General features: G+C 39.1%; 2 protein-coding genes and 1 pseudogene across 3 annotated transcripts; all 3 read left to right on the top strand.

The window, feature by feature from the left end:
- Positions 1-21: 21 nt before the first annotated feature.
- Positions 22-1,903, top strand: LOC113040691 (39S ribosomal protein L54, mitochondrial-like). Its single transcript, XM_026198964.1, is given in 4 exon segments — positions 22-72; positions 74-146; positions 341-497; positions 1,563-1,903. Coding segments are annotated over 4 exon segments (414 nt in total). The 3' UTR covers positions 1,696-1,903.
- A 1,702-nt stretch (positions 1,904-3,605) lies between these two features.
- Positions 3,606-10,609, top strand: LOC113040168 (mucosa-associated lymphoid tissue lymphoma translocation protein 1 homolog; annotated as a pseudogene).
- A 1,013-nt stretch (positions 10,610-11,622) lies between these two features.
- Positions 11,623-20,357, top strand: LOC113040166 (scaffold attachment factor B2-like). Of its 2 annotated transcripts, none has more exons than XM_026198456.1 (21): positions 11,623-11,905; positions 12,388-12,475; positions 13,568-13,635; positions 13,742-13,978; positions 14,057-14,110; positions 14,207-14,255; positions 15,035-15,464; positions 15,807-15,853; positions 17,268-17,365; positions 17,453-17,602; positions 17,853-17,950; positions 18,035-18,078; positions 18,169-18,251; positions 18,339-18,484; positions 18,585-18,881; positions 19,102-19,221; positions 19,311-19,344; positions 19,427-19,518; positions 19,609-19,667; positions 19,751-19,805; positions 19,905-20,357. In XM_026198456.1, exons 1-21 carry the CDS (start codon positions 11,753-11,755, stop codon positions 20,023-20,025), a joined length of 2,523 nt encoding a protein of 840 aa, XP_026054241.1. In that variant the 5' UTR covers positions 11,623-11,752; the 3' UTR covers positions 20,026-20,357. The 2 variants fall into 2 exon arrangements, with proteins under 2 accessions (XP_026054241.1, XP_026054242.1); XM_026198457.1 differs by having other exon boundaries at positions 13,742-13,969; positions 19,905-20,025.
- Positions 20,358-21,755: the final 1,398 nt, after the last annotated feature.

Below are 21,755 nucleotides of genomic sequence, written 5' to 3'. Positions count from 1 at the left end.
GTGGAAGGTCGAGGAGGCACGATGGCTTACTGTAGTGTACTTCATTGTTTTAAGAGGATAAACTTGCCTGTTTTTTAATGCTTATAACGAGCTTTTTGTTAACACTCTACGGATTCAGTCCCGTAATTATGCTAGTAAGAAACCAGGTAAGGTGTGCCGTGTATGAATTTTGTATTTGTATACATACAGTGTCTACATTACCCTGCAGCTTCTGACCTTGTAGGTCCAACTTTCAAAACATTACGATTATTTGTGTTATTGTTTTATATAATAAATTTCACATTATAAAATATTTGAATGGCTATTTTATTTTGTCAAATATTATTCTTGCCTTTCTTAGTCACCAAAGGCAAAGGCAAAGGAATGGTGAAGGAAGTTTTTAAGGGTCCAGAAGTCTGTAAGGATCCAGTGAGACTTTGTACACATGCAGTTGGAGTCAACATCTTCAAACAAGGCGAGGACCCTCTTATTAAACCCAGGGAGGAATACCCAGAATGGTATGATCGATGGTGTATTTTACTTTGTGCTAGGGCTGCACAATTCATCTCTAAATTTCTAATCACAATTAAAATTATGGATAGACGGTTATTCTGCATGCTTAAGATATGTTATGTTATTTTAAGGGTTTTTCCATTGCTTTAGTATAACATTATAATGCCATTCAAATCTGACTTTTTTATTTTTTTATATATAACTTAAAGAAGAAACCAATCTGATGCATTTTTGACATTTGAGGCTTAATACACTTAAAAGCACTTAAGGTTTTTCAGTTTATTTATTTTCCTATAAAAGTACAGCATGCGGTTCCATCAAACAATGGTATAAACATCATTCAATTGTGATAATTGTAATTAATAACCACAATAACAATTTCAAGGGAATAAACGACAATTATGATTTGTGTCATTATCGTGCAGGCCTAGTTGGTGCTTGTATATATGCATTGATTTATGGAAGCATGTTTCCTCCACGGAAAAAAAATATGTTCAAATTCTTAGCTTTTTTTCCTCTGAATTCTGAGTTTACATTTAGCTATTTTCACTTTATTTTCCTGTAAATTCTGAGTGAACATCTTAAATTTGTTAATTAATTAATTTTTTTTTGTTACCACCAATTAAAAATTAAATTGTGATTATTAGTTTTTTTTATTATTATTATTTATTTATTTATTTTTTGGGGGGGGCATTTTATTTTACAGTTACATCTATTAGTTGTTTATTATGAATTACTATGATTTTTCTCTCAATAAATCTTTTTTTTTCTGCATAATTTAATAGTTAGTAAGGTAGTTGTTAAGTTTAGGTATTGGGTAAGATTAGGCATGTAGAATAAGGCATTAATATGTGATTAATTAGCACTAATACATTGTTAATATTATAGTAATATACATGCTAATAATCAACTTATAGATGTAACGGTGAAATAGTGTTACCAAAAAAAAAAAAAATTACATTTTTCATGCTACCTTATTTATTTGTTGTTGTCACAAATCAGATTTCCCCATCACAATTGCAAGTGTATATCTAATCAATTCAGATGATTTTCTTCTCTTGTTGTTTCAGGTTGTTTCAGTTGGACCTCGGTCCCCCCAAAAAACTCAACGAATTGGAACCAGACAGTCGGGAATACTGGAAGCTTTTAAGGAAGGAGCATATTTGGAGACATAATAAACTGCATAAAGGCAAAAAGATGTAGAGGGTTTGGACAGAATCCTGCGTCTTTGAGAGCCTTTGCTTTCCCAGCATTCACAGCGGACATCACCTGAGGCACAGCTTGAGATGTGTTTCTCTTCAGAGGGGACTCTTCCAGTGTAACGAACAAATCCATGCTGACAAAAACAAGTGAACTTTTTCAGTTTTGCTGGTTGTGTTGGATCTACTGTGTCTGAGGATCAAGTGCTTGTATTTTTTGTTGTCATTCTTTGCATTACTGTTAACCTCGTTGTGTTTCTGTCTCAATTCTGTCGCGTGAAAAATAAAAACTCTAATGCAAAATGTAAAAAAAAAAAGGCATTTTTTTTATAGTCATGATAAACTTGGAAATGGCAAAGAGAAATTGTTAAAGAGTCTAATTGTTAACTAGATGAATGTATCTGTGTATGTATATTTTGTGGAAGTTGTGTGAGGTGACCGGTCACATCCCTTCAGCAGGAGCTTCTCATGTATATTGATGATGGTTTGCTGCTATAGGTCGAGAGAAGATGAAAGTAAAAAGCTCGTGCTGCTCGCTGTGTGGGGTGTGCATGCAAATACATCACAGAAAGAGGAACTACTGACTTGAACGAGAGCTGCTACGGGATGTTTACCATACTGATTTTGTTAATCGTTGTTCGCAGTAACTGATAAATAATAAGTTAAACTGATATTTAGCGTCTTTCCGATTGATTTGATTTATTGTTGAATGCGTGCTGTGTGCAGTGAGCGATTCTTTTTAAATAACAGTATTTGTTGCTGCGGTCGCTTGACAGTCTTAAGTGTTAAAAAACCGGGGTAAACTCACTTCCTGGTGTTTAAATTACCGGTATAACAGGTAAGTGTGCTTTTGTGTACCGTTTGTCGATGAAATATTTTAGGGAGCTTTTTATTTTATGTATTTCGTTTTATGAAATGAAATCGGACCTAGATCTAGGATCTAAAGTCAATAATTTATACGAGATTTTTTAATCGTGATGTCTATGATGTGATGGAGAACTAAAACTTTTAATTAATTACCCGCGTGGTTGGTTATTTAAAATTACATTTGTTATAGCATTGACAAATGTGTCGTATATAGAAAAATAAAGGGTGCATTCGGTTCCTCATTTTCATTTTACTACAGCCTATGTTGGGTTCTTTTAATACAGGCACAAGTTAGCGTTAATATAAAACACGTATTGAGATTTTTTGGTGTTAATGTGTTTTTAAATATAATTTTAAAATGTACGCGTGTGTGTGTTTATATATATATATATATATATATATATATGTGTGTGTGTGTGTGTGTGTGTTGTTAAATAATTCTTAGATTATAGAAAAGAGAAGCATTTCACAAATCTAGATTGAAACCCCATGTTCATATGTACATACATGTAATTTTTATGTTCGTGCTAAAAAAAATTACATTGAAGTAAAACATTTTAATAGCATTGTCTTTCAAATTTGGATTACTCCAAGAATGTCGAGATTAAGATCTAATTTTTATTATTATTGCCAATTTTTTATTTGATGGACAAAACATCAAGAATTGTAGCATTTAAATGGGATTTTTTCTTTTTGGACAATTATAGCCTACCACCTACACATTTCCCTATTTAAGTCCTCACCAAAAAATACCAGTATGGAGTAGGTTTTTTTTTTTTTGTTTTAGTTCTTGTTTTGATATTATGTGATATTGTTTGAGAGGCTAGACATTAATCATGTCTTCCCCTTTTGTGATAGGGTTTGGGCAAAAACATATTTGTAAGGAAATTCATAGTTTTGTAAACGTTTAGTTTTGGAAGTTAATTTCTAGTTTATTTTTGAAAAAATCGTGAACACTGATACCTATCGTAGAAATTACATCAATGCTTAAAACTAAATCCTAAAAACTGAAAAACATTCACGTCTGAAGAAAAATTTGAATAAACCTCTTCTCATTTATTTCTCAGATAATCATTTACTAAGTTATGGAGGACAAGAATTTGGGTGTAGAAACCCTGAGCGAGGCAGTGCTAAACAGACTTGGTTACATGTTAGACAATCCAGAGGGTGGTTGGAAACGGCTGGCAAAGGCAGTGGCCGAGCATCCACAGTTCTGCTATAGGTAGGTCTGTTACAGCCTGAATTATGTGGAATAACTAACCAATATTGTGCATGGTTATGACCAGTTCACAGTGATATAACCTACTTCTTTGTAGTGAGAAAGAGCTGACTGACGTCTCACTCAAAGTGCTAAGCCCAAATGGCAGTCCTGGCCGATCCCTGCTTGCCCTTCTATCAGACAGAGGGTGTACCTTGGCTTTCCTGCTTCAGTGCTTGAAGAAAATCGACCACAGAGAGGCTGCTGGATATCTCACTACACATGGTAGCTAATCTCCAACTGTTCTTCCATCCTCACTGTTGTGTGCCTTTGTGGTTAATGATTTAGTCTGGTAAGCCAAAGGCCGAAGAGGTTAAGTCATATCACCCTGGTGTTGTTTGTGTTGTTGGGTAGTGATGGAGCAGATTGATTTCACAAAGCAACCACAGAGTCAACGGGTACCCGAGGGAAGTCCCGTGGTTCTGAGTTGCAGAGCAGTTGGACCCGTGGAGCTCACCTACCAGTGGTTCAAAGGCAAAGATGAGGTCTGGTGCACTCAATTTGCAACTGAACCTGCTGATTTGAAATATTATCCTTAGTCTGGTTCTTTATGTTCTCGGTAGGTGCCAGGAGGCAATGGCCCAGAGTTGGTGCTGAATTCTGTTAGTTCAGCTCAACAGGGCCACTACATCTGCCGTGTAAGTTCTGGGGACAAGTACGTCTTCTCCAACTGGGTCCATGTACGTGTGGCAAAGTCTGGAGGCGCAAGTGCAGGCATGTGAAGATTTCACTTTAAGCTGAGTCTGAAATGAATCCGATTTCCTTTATTACTGATCAATTACGTCAATTGCAGGTTCCAATAGTGGCTACTTCCCTTCGTCGGGTAGTGGGTTGTATATAACTCAGCAACCTAGGCCTCAAGAGTTGGTGGAGGGAGACGCTCTCTATCTCGAATGTGCTGCTCGGGCCAACCCGCCTCCCCAGTTCCAATGGTATTTAAACAAACAGCCAATGCCAAACTGTACTAGAAGCATCTTAGAGGTACTCACGAAAGGCTCACAGTTGAATGCATAGAGTAATTCACTTGAATTTACTTACTTAAGCATCTGTATGGGCTTGTCCACAGATTCCATGCATAACCACAGCGGATAGAGGTATATATTCTTGCAAGGTTTACAACCTCTATCATGAAGCATGGAGTGATCAGGTTCAAGTAAACATTGGTAAGGTGTTTGAGACGAAATTATTCAAAACTGTTCCCTTAAGTTTCAAGTTTCAAGTTTGTATTTATTTATATAGCACATTTAAAAACAGCAAGCAGGTCTGACCAAAGTGCTGAACAATACACCAGATAAAAAAAATAAAAAAACAGTTTCATGATATCACAATGAATTCAAAGCTAACGAAAAAAGTCAGTTTTAAGAGAAGATTTAAAAACCTGAAAAAAAGTGAAACAAATCGAACAAAGATTTTTTGTTATAGCATGGTCTGTTTTCACTCAGGTCCTGGTTCCTTCCCTGATGTTTCATGGGAAGCACCAAAACTAGGTCAGCAAGATGTGTTTAACCGTATGATTTCAACACATCTGCTGATAATTTCTTGTCACTCACATTCATCTTATATTTTACAGGTGCGTCTGATGCGGGTCCAAGGCAAATGGGTGATTGTTTTGGTAAGTGATAAGCAGAAGTGTGTTGGTGACTCTCGGCATTTCTTGTAAAGGATCTGAAATCTTAATCTTGTTGTTTCACAAATGTACAGCCACTGATAAGGTAGCATTGCTTATTGGGAACATGAACTACCTGCATCACCAGCAACTGAGAGCTCCCATGGCGGATGTGCACGAGTTGACAAACCTTCTACGCCAATTAGACTTTAAAGTCGTCTCTCTGCTAAACCTCAACTGGCAGGAGATGCAAAGTGCTGTTACTGAGTTCCTGCTTCTGTTGGATCGAGGCGTTTATGGTTAGTTCCTTGATGCACCATTTGGATTTTTGAAACGATGGAAGATTGGGCCAGTTACTAAGTTCTACACTTCTTGATTGTTTGTTTATGAAATACATTTGGATCATTTCATCCATGTCCACCATTTCAAGGGCTGTTGTACTTTGCTGGCCATGGCTATGAGAACTATGGGAACAGTTTCATGGTACCTATTGATGCTCCAGCCTCTTATACCTTCAAGCACTGCCTCTGGGTGCAGGACGTGTTACATCGCATGCAAGAGCGCCAGACGGGACTTAACGTCTTTCTATTGGACATGTGTCGGAAACGGTGTGGTTGATTGATAACTGTATCAGTTCTGCAATATTGTGCATAAGAATTTACTTGAAACTGACTTCTGTCGTGTTCATTCAGAAACCCAAATGACGAGAGCATCCCACAACCTGGCCCTTGAGAGTGACCGCGAACATAGTGTTCGGTTATGCAACGTAAGTCTAAAGCAATGACAATAATAGTATTGACTTCTAGAAATTGCGCTTTTAATTGTCACATTCTGGATTCAGGTGTGTTGATGCCGAAGCATTTGAAGTAAATAAAGACGATCTCTCCAATGGAATCTTCATGAGCTTCCTTAAGAAAAGACTGATGGAGCCAGAGAAGGTCTCGGTCATACTTGACAAAGTAGCAGAAGGTTTGGGGTTAAAGATGTTCAAATCATCGTTGGTATTTAGTTTGAACTACTTTTCAGACAACATTTTTTACAAAATGTGCTATGACTGTTAAGCCACATCTTTGCCATAGGCTTCTTAGCAAAAAACTGATGACACTAAGCATGACCACACAGTTTTACAGAGTCACTGTCCATTTCAGACATGGGAAGGTGTGAAATCACTCGTGGTCGGCAGGCTCTAGAGCTGCGCAGTAATCTCTCGGAGCGTCGTGCCCTGACAGACAGCATTCAGGCTCCAGCATGCCAAGTCACAGCGTCCACGCGAAACTTACAGTGGGCCATCGCACATGGTGGGAGCTGTTTAAAATAAAACCCCTTTAGTTTAGATCCTTATGCAAATAACTTTGGCTGTAGATAAAATGATGATAAACATGATGATTTTGTGTAAACTGTTCCAGTCATCCCAGAGAGCCGCTGTCTTCGGTTTGAATGTGGTGTCAGGGTACAGCTAGGTTTCGCTGCAGAGTTCTCCAACATCATGATAATCTACACTCGGATATTGGAGACACCTAAAGACATTGTTTCTTGTTCTGCTCAGCTCTCTGACTTTACAGAGGTAAACTGAATTTCTTGTAGACCGGCAAAGAATGTGTTGAGTCAGTCCTTAGATGCATCAATAATTGCTGTCCTATGAATGAATTTCCATGGTCTACTACTCTGCTTCAATTGCTTCAGTTTGGTGTATCTTTGGTTGATTGTCAAACATGTAGGCAAAGAAGCTTTGTTTACAATTTTCACAATGATATAATTTTAGGGTCCTGAAGTAGACCTGAAGCACAGCAATCAGGAGAGTCTTCGCGAGGCTGGCAGCTTACTACTGTCCATGGATGATCTACTGCCTCCGGAACAACCTCGGCTCTTTACTCGTATTAGCGCCCTGCAAAGACTCAAGGTACAATATGCACACAATATAATACAGGGATTGGTCAAAATAAGGGAACACCAGGGACATTTTATTTCCTTTAGGTGTTTTACCACCATTTGGCCTTTAATACAGTTTCCAACCTACTTAAAATGGATTGATAAAACTTCTGAATATTCTCTTCAGAAAATTTAAAGAAGGGAATCTGCTTTTCACCAATATTCATGTCAGGTGATTTGTCTGGCCGGAGCGTATGTTATAGTTCATCTTGGTGCTCCAACTTTCCAGGTTTAATACCATCATTTTGACATTTTAAAATTGGTGTCTCTGATTATAACTTTAACAGTTGCAGCGATATCATGGATGTTGGCTTTGTGAAGTTCTGTGTGGTTGGTTTTTGTGGAAACGTACTTTAAGGTTGTAACAGTAGTTATGTGTTGTGTGGGCACCAGTGTTGGGTATAGTTACTTTGGAAAGTAGTTAGTTAGGTTACAACGTTACCATCAATTAAAAGTAATCAGTTATGATACAGCGTTACCTATTCATAAAAGTAACGCGTTAGAGTACTCATGCGTTACCAAAAATTAAAAGCCGTTTGCAGCGGCTCACACATGACAGACACAGCCCCCGGCCCCTATAAATGCACCTAGAAGTCGTGACTCCCGACAATGAATAACGTCAGTCATCCGACTAAATTAACACTGCAGGATAACAATAACAGGAAAGACAGTCAGCAATCGGCTATTCCACATTGCGTTTTATTTATTTATTATCACAGAACATATTATTAATAAAAATTCGCACCTAACGTTACCCAGCCCGGGTAGCCTAGGCTACTGTATATTATGAGCACCACAAGAAAACTCCTGATTTTCTTTAACTTTAAATAATGCAGTTATCAAAGTACAAGTATGCTTACTTGTAAACACAACCTTAAACAGGCTTGCAGATTTAAATCCATTTAGAAATGATGAACAACCAGCCAGCCAACGATCTAACAGAAATTAACAGCTGCCTGTCAAACAAAAATGATAACAAACCGACCGAATTAAATCCTTCACTGCCACACAGGCAAATGACAAATCGCTTAATAGCTGAACTAATTATTATTAAAGTGTCACTCACAGTCACAAGCCTAAATTCGCTTTAACGCAGTCCTCTTACATTTACTCTTCAAAGTAGTGACTAAAACGTAGCGTTAAATTTGAGGTAGAATTTTTGGCGGTCGACAGAAGCTTTTCACCAAAGCAGAGTGTGCATTTTACCGTTATGTTCTTTTCTTTTTCGTTGACACATTGAAAATAATGTGCGTACTTCCATAAACCAAACGCTGTCCTCTCTGCTATCTTGCCGGGAGTTCGAAAAAAAAAAAACACACACACACATGGTCAGGCGCAGGGCACAGACGCATCACAGCCATTGACTTTACGATCACAGAGCTTCGGCTCCGCTGATACATCCACAGGTGGCACAGTAGACCTAGGACTACTGTCTGACAAAAAGCAGGCTGCAGTCGGGATTTTCCTTTCCTTAAAATAACGGATTACTTTTTAAAAAAAATAACGAAGTTACTGATTACTTACGCACGAAACTAACGCGTTAAGTTACACATTTCAGGAAAAAAGTAATTAGAGTACTCTAACGCGTTACTTTGTAACGCGTTACCCACATCACTGGTGGGCACAGTTCTTCTTAGTGTTCAACGACCCATATTATTCACCCTCAGTTTGTCCACTGCTCTAATTTAGCTGAAGATGTCATGCCATACTTTGTGTTCGCAGTCATAGTCATAAAAAATGGGCTTTTAAGGTTATAGATGCTAATGTTCAACAAGCGTCCATAATTTGTTCTCTTTGGAAGTTTACACTACCTGTAAACTGATTTACAAAATAGAGAATATAGAAGATGAAAAGTTAAATACAGGATAATGACAATCTTTGTTTTTTTTTTTCACTGTGGCCTACACAAATTTGATTAATAATGGGTGTTCACACTATTTTGTCAAACCCCTGTATATCTAATGTTTTATATGTGTATGATAAGGCATATCTTTCTGATTTTCCCCTCACAGAAAGAGCTCTCATTTACTGTGTGTCTACACTACAAGTACACTAATCTGGATGAGGAGCTCTTGGAAGAGCAAAGGGTTAGTGTAGGCAAACCTTTAGTGTCCAAACTCAACCTCCACGAGCCACGACTCTCTCAGAGTCCTACAAATCTCTCAGGGTCCTCCTGTGACCTTCAAATGTCCAGTATAATGGAGTCTCCATCCTTCAGTGAAAGCTTCAGAGCTAGCCTACCCGACTCAAGCCCTTCCTCCATCGGATCTGCATCTACATGCTGGTCCTACTATCAGGGATCCATGGAATCACCCACACTCTCTAGTTTTAAGAATGAACCAGAGGAAACCATATGTCCTGAGTTCTTTGAATCCGAAGAGCCTCCCGCCATCAAGAGTTTGCCTAGCGCCTCTTCTCAGGAACTTCAATTTCAATTTAGCAACTTACCAAATTCGCTTTAGCAAGAAAGTGTTCAAAGCTGTGCGTCTTGTATGTTACAGTGTATATGTTAAAGTATGGTTTTGTTATATTCCACCCGACCTGCCATGTTACAGAAGCTTGTGAATGTAATGTAACTGACCCTTCGCAAAGACCCACCTCCTTCATCACTGTTGCAAGACTGCTCTCATGCCACAAGTGTTCTCACTCAGTGAAAAATATATTGCAGAGCGAATAGGAAACTGACAACATGCCGACAGACAAGACAGAGCAAGTTACTTTGGGTATGAAACAAAGTCTTCACTTTCAAATTTTGTACATTTTTAAGCAATTCAAACAATAAATATTTTTTGTGGCTCTTTAATGTATCGTGACAGATCGCTGTAGCTCCTCAGTTCAAGCAGCATGTGAACTGATCATCTCTTCCTCTTTACAAGTTATAGCATGAAATAAACGTGAATGAACATCAGAAGGTACCTTGTATCAAATTCTGGAAGACGTCAATACATGTTTTTCAAGTTCACAAACGCTAATCTACTTTCAAGTCTGGTTTGTTTGTGATAAACCTAACCTTCTTCTAACCCTTAACCAAACCCTACCCATAATTTATCTCTAAAATCAGAGGGAAATGATAGTTGAATAACAAGGGTGTACAAAGCACCTAACTCTGCGGCTAAAACTGACATTTCCTGTAAACTTATCTCTCAATTCTGATTGGTTGCATGGAATATTGTTTCAAGATCAACAGGGTTGTTGATCCATGCAGTGCCTAGGAGGTGATATGTTCAGTTCACTTAGTTTTTCATGGCCACAACATAATTTGTGAGAATGTAATAATATGTATTGTTTTATATATATATACGAGCAGTCAAAAGTTTTTGAACAGTAAGATCTTTCATGTTTTTTAAAGAAGTGTCTTCTGCTCACCAAACCTGCATTATTTTGATCCAAAATACAGCAAACCAGCAATATTGTGAAATATTTGTACTATTTAAAAATAACTGTTTTCAATTTGAATATATTTTAAAATGTTATTTATTCCTGTGATTTCAAAGCGGTTTTTTTAGCATCATTATTTAAGTCTTCAGTGTCAATGATCCTTCATAAATTATTCTAATATGCTGATTTGCTGTTCAAAAAACATTTATTATTATTATGAAAATGCAGTCCTGACATAGGCATATATATATATATATACAGTCATAAACTCAAAACTTTATGGTCAGGTGTTTATTTGCAAAATATAGCAAATGCTTGCATAATTATAAAAATATTTAACTCTTGGCCACAAGAAATATATGTCATTTCAGATTATTTTATCCAAAGGGACTAACAATTAAGGACAATGGAAGCAATCAAAATCAGCAAAAGAGCAAAGATATGCAAGTGCTAAAACAAGTGCTATTATTTTATAAATAAAAAGAAAACGTATATAATAGAAAAAATAGAGCTAGTGGAAGAGGCCTTTTTTGCTTTTGTTAATTGTATAATAAGTAAAAATAAATCAAATAGACTGCATAAAGATTAGAAACCCTAGTGTTAGTTTACTTTTTAAAGAAAACAAGCAGTTAGTAAATAGAGTGCCAGGATTTTTTTAAGATAGTAGAATTGGAGGTAGAGGGTCAAAAAAGATGGAAGAGATGTATTTTAGCCGATTCTTGAAGATGGCCAAGGACTCAGCTGTTTGGACTGAGTCATTCCACCAGATATTAAACCATTTCATAAGAAAAAAATCGTTTAAGCATAAATTACGCCACAATATCGTTCCCGCGCTCATGTCAAATCGGTGACGTTTGCGCGCATGCGCCTAAAATTCCCAAGGCAGGCGCATGCGTGGGGCTGCAGCAGACTGCGCCATTTTGCTTCGAGTGAGAAACGCTGTTTATCGCGCTTTATCTAAAATTCGGTGAGTGCGCGGGATAGAGATTGACTTCCACCGTAACGTTCTCACAACCAGAAAAAATGTCAGACTCCTCGACAGCAGATGTGGGGCCCGTGGAGGCGGGGGTGCGTAAATTATCGGAGCTGAGAGTGATCGATTTGAAGGCCGAGCTGAAGCGCAGAAACCTCGACATCACGGGCAATAAGAGCCTGCTTTCAGAAAGACTCAAAAAGGCAAGTGGAACACCAGATGTAGACATATCAAATCATTTTGCAGCAGTTTGTGGTATAAACATGCTTTGCATGCACACGTTACTGGTACTGCAGTAACATCACGTGCTGTTATAGGCGATTCCTGCTTCTTTTTTGTCTTTTGCTAATAAGATGTATTCTGTGTGCTTATTATTTTGTATTTTTGTATTGATATATTTATTTATTTGTAGATTGTATTGGGTTATTACTGGTAATTTGTCAACCGGTAAAATGCATACGCTTTCATAACACTTTATGTTACGCACAGCTGTCTGGCTGGTACAGACATCAAACTAGATCTGCAGGATGTTTTGAATTCAGTGCTTTTGTAAAATGCAATGAATGAATGAAGCGTAGGGTGTCGTTTTAGAATAATGATTGATTGTTGTGAAGCTGCAAAGAATGGGGAAATGGATGACCTTTATGCTTGTATTTGACTGTATAAATCATACTTTCGTTTTCAGGCCATTGAAGAAGAGGGTGGAAATCCTGATGAGATCATTGTACACCTTGAGATAACGCCTAAAAAAACACCTCGGCGAACTCCAAAAGGTAAAAATGTGTTTTGATGTGTAATTTATTTCAAGCTATTATATTTGTTTAACTACTACATTGTGTTTCGAAAATGTACATTAAAAAAATTGTGTATATATATTAGAGCTGCATTTAACAATTATTTTTTCTGTCGACTAATCTAACGATTATTTTTTCGATTAGTCGACTAATCTAACGATTATTTTTATTACAATAGATAATTAATCTAATGTTCTTTTTTTAATTAGCTAATGAATCCTTTGGATAACTTTACAAAAAAAATATAAGTACAACTTCTAATATAACATTTCAACCTTTATTCATTTTCAACCAGTGTGGTTGAAGTTTTTACAGTATAAAATAATAAAGAGGCAAAGAAAATTATTTTACTATGGTAAATATGAGTTTATGATAGAATTTATAATTAAACCACAGTAGCCATAAATTTACAGTTGTCTGAGACGTCATGAAATGTTCTTTAGCATCACAAACCATAAAATGTAGTCAGGGTTCTGCTATGGTTTAGCATGGTTTCCAGAGATCTGGAGCTGATTCTGGGTAGCTCGGTGGTTGGTGACTGTTGTCTCGCGGCACGCTGTCTTTTAAGGGGCCGTTCACATATAGTATCACGTCTTTTGGGCACTCAAGTTCGTTCAAGTTAAAAACATCTCATCTTTTCAGAATGCCACAAGCGCAAGAATATCAGACCTGAACCAAGAAGTTGGTCACCAGATCACATGGTAACCAGTTAAACCGTAACACCGGAGAGCGGCAAGATGTTTTCCTCTGAGGTGCTCGCGCATTGCAGTTGTGCTGCTGTGGTACATGTCGGTTTTGCAAAGGGAACAAAGGGCCATTTTATTTGTCCTCTTTTTAAAGTATTCCAATACTTTTGATAACAGTGGTCTGTTTTTGTGATAGAATGTAACTTTCTCCATTCCCAGTATGCCATTACGTGAGATGTAAACAAACAGTGTTACGCGTCAACGCATTTCACGCACGTCGACGTATTTTTGTAGTCGATGTAATCGATGACATCGACGCGTCGTCGCAGCACTAATATATATGTATATGCACGCAAGCATGCATTTATTCATTCTCTCTCTACAGGAAAGAGACAAGGTGAACCTGATGAGCCTGAAGATTACACCCTTGAGGAGGACTCTGTTGATGGCCAGGTGCTTCGTCATTATAAAGTTGTTGATGGAGATGATTTAAGTAACTGGGTTTGGGTTATTTTGCATAAGTTTATCTTAACTTAACAGTCTCCTTCACTTCCTTTAGGAGGACTCGGATGCTATTCCAGAGAACATTCATGAGATGGATATTATGGACATGAATGTCCTGGATGAAGCTGATATGGGCAATGGAGAGGAGCCCGAGGGTGACGAATATGACGAGGAGGTCCTAGACACGCTATCGAATGAAGAGAACAACGCCGAGCTGAGGGAAGATGACGCAAGTAACCACGACGCAGATGATGTCACTGATGTTGTCCCGAGTAAATCTGAGGTAGGGGAGGTGAGGTTTTAAAATCACCAAGTCATACCGTTGTTTTGTTCTTGTTCCACATTGTGTGACGCTTTCTTTGGCTTTCAGGAAATGGAGACTAATGACGCAGAGGGGAATGAGAACCAGGAAGTGCCTTGTCAGGTATTCAAGCAAGTTAATATTTTAGAATTGTTTTTTTCTCTCTCTCTGATTGCATTGGGTTTATTTTGTTGATCTTTATCCATTTTCCACCTTTAGCAGGAAGATGATGGTGAGCATGGATGCGAGGACCCAAAGGGTGAAAAAGGTACTGTATGGGGTTGTCTGGAAATTGCTCTTGCAAAGTCAGGGTGAAGCCATAAGGTCCTTATAGAATAAATGTATCAGGTTACTCAGGAAAAAGAGACTGGAAATCCAAAGTTGATTACTGGCTTTCTGCATGGCTGACTATACATCTAGACATTTTAAATATTTATCTAGAACCATGTTATAGTCATTCATATGCTCTTTTTGGTAGGTGCAGAAATGCAAAGAGCCAGCAATCGGTTTCAGTTAGCACATAGTTCGGTTTAAATGGTTGTTGCAGATGCAATTTAGTGTTTCTAGGTTGCTTAAAGAAGACCACGAAGAGAAGATGAGAAGAATTGGATCGCGCTGGAGCGAAATCGCTGTAGGACTCAAAAGTTTGTTAATTGGAGATTTCACTTATGGACCATTTGCTTGTTTCAAAAGAAACCCAATTCCTGTAAAGATCGCTCAAGCTGCTTCTTCTATATCACGGACACTTCAAGTACTAAAGTCGACGATTCGATGGACACTCGGATGTGGTGCAGGTCTTGTGGCTTTCCCTAGTCAACAGCTTGCCCTCTGCTTTGGGGTGCAGGTGAACTGAAACGAAATGGCCTGTTGTCTGGAAGCTTGTTGCTTGTTCTCGCTTTGGTTTTTCCAGTCTCTTCATAGGGTAGCTTGCCTTTGCTTGTGTATGAGACAGCAGAGGGCCACGTCCTAGTCCAGTTCCACGATAACCATTGCAATGTCTCAGAAGTGATTAAACTCTGTGCCATTCTATTCCTGTTAAATCCGTAGAAAGTGAGAAAGTAGCCGGGTCTTGTATATCAGAGCCACTTAAGGAAGACACCACTGAAGACGAGAAATCTTCAGTCTGGGATTCTCACAAAGAGGAAGACAATGTGCAGGACCTCGCTAACGCCGAGGAGGCCACCAATTTGGAAGCCGAATCATCTGCCTTCGAAATGGACCTTGGTGCGTCAAAGCAAAGTGAAATTGAATCGACAAGCCAGGACCAAGAAAATATTCCGGACAATTTGGTGGATGCCGAGAGCACTTCTGCTCAGGCCGCTAATGCTAACGAAACAGATTTGCGCGATATCGAAAGCGCAGTTGATTCGGAAAGGGCATCTAAAGGAGAAGCGGTCGAGGAATGCAAGAAGACTGAACCTGCTGAGTCTTCAGAAGTCAAAGAATCCTCTGTAGAGGGTGATGATCAGAAAAAGAGGTTTGTTGTTTTCTGTCTACTAGAACAATGGCTTTCTCTGTTTCATTGGCTCCTTTGTTAACAAGTATGGGTGCTCTTGGGAGGTATAATCGACTGCGCATTTCGTGTACCATTTTATTTTTATTTTCTACCTTCAAAAAGTAATGTACCACAAATATGGTTTGCCAGTCCAAGGTATGTTTAACGTAATTGGGCTTCACATGACTATTCAAGTTGTAGTATCCAAATCTTTGTTCATTGCCTGAGGTTGTTTGTCCTCACTAGGTGGGTATTTGTCAACACTGGTGATCCGGTTTAAACTGCCCATTCAATCTCTCATTATGCCGTTTTATTTTTCTCTAGCGGTGATGAGGATTCATCAAGCAAGCCTGACTCAAAAGATGATAAAGGTGGGTGTGCACTCAAACTTTTTAAAGGCCATGTTGCAGGTTAACCACCACTTTGGATCAATGGGTACATAAATCACTCAAGATATGTATATCATTTTTAAAATGTCTCAAAAATGGTCTTAAAGACCAGTTATTTACATTTTTTGGTATTAACGTTTTTTTTTTTACACAACTTGTTGATGACGTCACGTTGGGGAGAAGTCGAGGAAAGGTAGCCTCAGCCTAGTATGATGCTGCGTTCCAGGCAACCTGTAACCCATGTTTTTCCAACCTTAAACCCATGAAAGTGCACTGGAACTCAAACCCGTGACTTCCCACCCGTGAACTCATGTCTCGTACTAGATCGATGTACTCCAGGTTCCGAGGTCACACTGCATGCAAAACAACGATGGCAGCCTCTACGAATAATACTACCTACGGATGCAGTTTTATGCAAGTGGTACACATTGAAAAAATTATTTTAGGTCAATGTAACGTTGCAATAATATAAATAATCTAGTTACAATCCCTTGCGCTCAAAGTTTGGCATAACTTGCCTGGAACGGTACAAAGTCATTAGTCATGGTATGAAATAGTGATTACGAGCTCAAAAACCTGCTTGGAACGCAGCATCAGAACTAACGTTATAGAAACTGACTGGGATGAAGAAGAGGTGGCAAGAACCAACATGTATGATGTTCCCGCAGCCGTGTAATTTCAAATCAGCCAGACGTGAGAGAGCAAATGAGGAATTGCCAAGAACTGATGTCCGTCAAAGCTAATTAAATGCATGGTCCGAGGAGAATGAGTCAAGTGAATGTCAAGTCACTTTCACTTTAGAAATAGAAGGCATCATGCTAGCTATATGGACGTTTCTAAGCGTTTATCTCTTCCTCCGGTGAAAATGTTGTTGCAAACGTAGCCGTGTGTCTGCTGCTGTGTTTGGCAGGTGCTTGTGTGGGTGCTGTCCCATGAAAACTGCGCTGAAAAGCTTGTGCTGTAGGGAAGTGAGTGTTTGGGTAGCTGTTGGTCGATATCTATCTGTCTGTCTGTCTGTCTATCTATATACATCTAGTCTATCTATTTATATCTTATGAATTTATCTATTTATCTATAATTTGAATACTCTTGTATACTACTCGTCACTCTCAATGCTCTCAAGGCGGTCTCTGGTAAATTCTCCCCCAAACGTGACCTGATTCAATGCATTGTGGGGGAAAGGAGACCGCTGTAAGATAGTACCTAATTCTTCATATTATTTTCCGTTTTGTGATACCCAACAACATAAAATACAATGGATAACAGTTTAAATGTTTATTACCAACAAGCAAATTGCACAAATTCGTAAAAAAATTTTACCCTGCAACACGGCCTTTAAACGAGAAAAAGGCTTTTGTTTCTGGGCTTTTCTACATTGATTTTTGTGGCCTATCAGGTAGCGAAGCTGCTAGCGGAAGGAACCTTTGGGTCAGTGGACTGTCTTCAACCACGAGAGCGACTGATCTAAAAACTCTGTTCAGCAAATATGGCAAGGTCAGCATGTTCTAGAAGACTTAACTAAACAAATAGGTTGCTCTTAGGTGGGATGGTGCCCTCATATGTATATATCACTGCTTGCAGGTTGTTGGCGCTAAAGTAGTAACAAATGCCCGAAGCCCTGGTGCTCGCTGCTATGGCTTTGTTACGATGTGCTCTACTGAGGAGGCCACAAAGTGCATCAGCCATCTGCACAGAACCGAGCTGCATGGACGGATGATTTCAGTTGAAAGGGTAAATGGTTTAGTTTATTATTAAGGCTTTAACACAGTTTCTGTATTAGGACTCGCTTTATTCCTGTTTTATTTCAAACTGACTTTACTCAGACTTTCCAAAAGCTTTTTCTAGTGTGTAAGGGCCTTTATTTCTAAACGTTTTATTATAGATTGCACCAGTGCATGAAGTATTGCTTCAGAGTTGGGTGGCTGTCAATATGATTGTCACAAGGTGTGTAGTCAAAGCCTTGATTTGTATCTGTATTTAGGCTAAGAACGAGCCTGCCGGAAAGAAGCCTGCTGACAAAAACGATACCAAAAAGCCTGGCAGTGACAGAAGACACTCCACAGACTCGAAGACCGAAAAGTAAGTGTAGATCAATAGTATTTGCAGACATCTCTGCATGCCAAATAACTGTAACATTCTCATCATACCGTTTCATCCGTACAGATCTGAGAGCAAAGATGAGAAGCCTGAAAACTCTGAGGGAAAAGGTAAAAACAAAATGGCTTGCATTCATGTTTGTTACAGCCTTAATATCCTAAGGTATACAGATGTTTAATGGTTAAATCTTGCCATTCCAGAGCCAGGAGGAGAGAGGACTGTTGTGATGGACAAGTCGAAAGGAGAGCCGGTCATCAGTGTGAAAACAAAAAGCAAAGAACGTGTACGTTTCATAATTGGAACGGTTTTAAATCTAAGTGCCTTGTTGTTTGGGAGGTGGTGTTGAAATGTACCAATTTTTGTTTTTTAGAGCACTAAGAGCCGTGACCGTAAGTCCTCCAGCAAAGACAGGAAGGACATTTTGTCATTTGACCAGATCAAAGAGCAGAGAGAGAGGGAGCGCCAAAGGCAGAGGGAACGAGAGATAAGAGAGGTGGAGAGACGCAGACACTCTGGGTAACTACTGCCTCCCCTCAACATGATCTAAAGTTGATCAAAAACCAATTTAGCAGTTTTTCCTCAGATTTTATTTTAAACCTGTTTTATTACGTTCTAGTGAGCGAGACCGCGACAGCCATTCGGAGCGAGAGCGTATCCGCCTCTTCCGGGAGCGGGAGGAGAAGGAGAGGTTGATGAGGAAGCGCAACTGGCTGGAAGTGGAGAAGAAGAGGCTGAATGCGGATCGCATGGAGCGTGAGTTTTTGGAGCGCGAGCGTCTCCGGATAGAGTTTGAGCGGCGGCGTGAGCAGGAGCGCATTCATCGTGAGAGGGAGGCGCTGAGGCGACAACAAGAACAGCTACGATTTGAACAGGATCGACGTTCGCTTAAGAGGCCTTACGACATGGATGGCAGGTATGCATAGGGCAGGGTTGCCCAAGTCCCAAATTCTCTTAGGGTCACAGGTTGTGGAAAAACCAGTAAAAGACAAAGATTCCACAACCGACTCATTACTCGACCGGATTCTTTTATTGGAAATTTCTGTGTCTAGGAGCATGTTGATTTGTCAGTTCCGACCATGCAGTCATATGTCTAGATTTATGCAGTTTTTCTGTTTCCTCTTTCAAATGTACAGAAAAGATGACTGGCAGATGAAGAGAATGACCATGGATGACCGCTTTGGACGCCAAGACCGCTACCAAGACTTTGACCACAGAGACCGCAGCCGCTTTCAGGATGACCTTATGATGGACAGGTAAACACCAGCAATATCTTAACAGCATCCTTGATCTATAGATTTTGCTACTATACGGTAATAATTTACTTGCATTTTATTTTTTATAGGAGAGGCGGGATGCAAGGAGACCGAGACAACCAGGTAAGAAAAGTCCTTCACGGCTCTTAATTAATTTGATATTTGGGTTTTGGATGGCATCTCATTCTATTTTCTCCATCCACAGCACTTATCTGATCGGGATAGACATGGCAGGGACAATTGGTCTGGCGGATACGACAAGCGTGGAATGAATCCTTCCAGGCCAGTGCCAGGCGGGTAAGTTGTTTTCACTCCTCTTGTCTGATGTGCTGTGGTCTTAGACCTCTCTTTGTTCAACTGTTTGTTCTGCTGCTTTTGTTTTAACAGTCGTGACAACAGGGACTGGGAGCCTGGACGTAAAATGGACGGTGACAGAAACTGGCAAGGTTTGTCCAATAAACACCTGTTAAGCTTAGAAAAGGTTGCATGTTCTCCTCCCTTCTGATTTATTACCTCGCTGTCTTTTTAGGAGCAGACCGGGGTGTCCCGGGACAGGGTCCCATGGCGCGGGGTGGAATGGCAAGGTAGTGAGATTTAGGCTTTCATTGTCTTGTTTGGAGTATAGTGAGTATCATTGGGGTTTTCTTTTGTTGTGCATGAAACTAATATATTTGTCTCTGTAGCCGAGGTGGATTCATACAGACAGGGACATCCCAGTCGATCCCTGGGGCCTTAAACCGACCGAATCAGATCATGCAAGGCAGCGGGATACAGGGAGGTGGAGCCTTTGGTCGACGCTATTAACTTGCATCCTCTTCCTTTGTGAACGTGTTGTGTGTAAAGAGACTTTGCAGCTTGTATATTGCCATTCAAGCATTGTAATTTTTTTTTTAAGTCCACTTTTCTTTTCATGGTGTAAAGACTAATAGACAATTGGTTACATTGTGTAGAGATTTTATTTCAACCTTTTTTTTTTTTTTTTCTCTCCATTCCACGTCTCTTTAGATTTTAGTCCTTTCTGTTGGTGAATGCTCAGGACTGTTTTGCTAAAATGAAACCTGTCTTTTACACCATGAACTTGATGTCCACTTGTTTTTGATGTGTTTCAATAAATTTATTGTGCGGTTTTCTTTAAAGGAGTGCTCTTGTTTTCTGAAGATGCCACTAGGTGGCACTTGTAATCTAAGCATTAGTAGAGGAACTGGAGAATGCTAGTACATTTTAACATTTTCTGAAAAAGAACACTACATATTAACAATTGCATATCATTCCAATCATTTGCAATTGCATATCATTCAATGTTAAATTCATATTTCAGGTTTATTTAGTAAAAGTGAACTGTCGTGTCATCAAGCACAGCTAATAATGTGGCATCTCTCTAGTTTAAGATGTCTTTTCCATTACTAATTTGAGAAAACAGATGACATTACCATCACGTCCACCAGCCAGTTGCTCAAAACGTCTTGATTATTCATGGTGTAGGAGGATTATGGTTTTTAATAGACCAATATAAATAAATGCACATCCTACATGACATTTAAATGTCAAAAGTGCAAAAGATTGCATATTGTGGAAGTCTTATCACTGGAGTATTAGATCACTAATAAATCTAATAATAACCCTCAAGTTCCCATGTTGAAAGCAAAACCATTTTATTTTGGTGTATATATCCTGAATCACACTGCAAGTTCCTTATTGTTTAGCTGTTCCTCAGAATCTTATAAGTTAGGGGGCGATGCTGTCCCAACTTTGAACCTCTAAATACAATCGTGAATCTGTTTTCAGTTAATCATTGTGATGACAAACCTTGGGGGTATTGAGCATTGCTGGCTTGAAATTAGCCATGGTAATGTTACGGTCTGTTGTTTAATATTTCAATACAAAGCACTGCAGTGCAACTTTTGGTGTGGGTGGGAATTTGTAATGGTCATCAATATGATAGGGTTTTTATTTGAAAAATATATAAGTAAAGATGAATGAAACCTATAAAAAAATCAGTAAAACTTTGGTTTGACTCCAGTGATGTGTAACAATGTCCTGAAGTAACCTCTGCCTTCTTGGGAGGCATCCTGAATGATGTCACCAACTTAGATCAGGTCGTGCTTGAGTGGCCAATCGCGTCCAAGCTGAAGGTTTTGGAGGTGGAGTCAGATTTTCATTCCTAGAAAAGCCTGGAGGCCGTAAAACTTTCATGATATATCATGATGTTGAAATGTGCCAAGAAATTGTTCATAAATTTATGCGCCCTACAATCCTCCCGACTGAACTATTATCCAAGAACTGCTGGTTGCCTTCAGTCCTAATGATACTCCTCATTGTCTCAGGTCTGAATGATGTTCGTCTGTTTGAATTGGCACATGTTCTCCTCTGAAAATATGCTAGTATTTAGACCAAGCCATTTGGAGCCAAACATGAGCAAGGCTGGAAATTCAATTACTGTACCATAAACCCATGAGAATTTGTGTTCTCCCCTGCAGATAGCTATACAATGAGGTTTCTGGACGTTTCCCAAAAGAGAGAGAAAAAAAAAAACA

This window comes from Carassius auratus, chromosome 22 (assembly GCF_003368295.1).
Source record: "Carassius auratus strain Wakin chromosome 22, ASM336829v1, whole genome shotgun sequence".
In the NCBI taxonomy this organism is placed as follows: Eukaryota; Metazoa; Chordata; class Actinopteri; order Cypriniformes; family Cyprinidae; genus Carassius; species Carassius auratus.
This window is presented reverse-complemented; position numbering and strand designations above follow the sequence as displayed.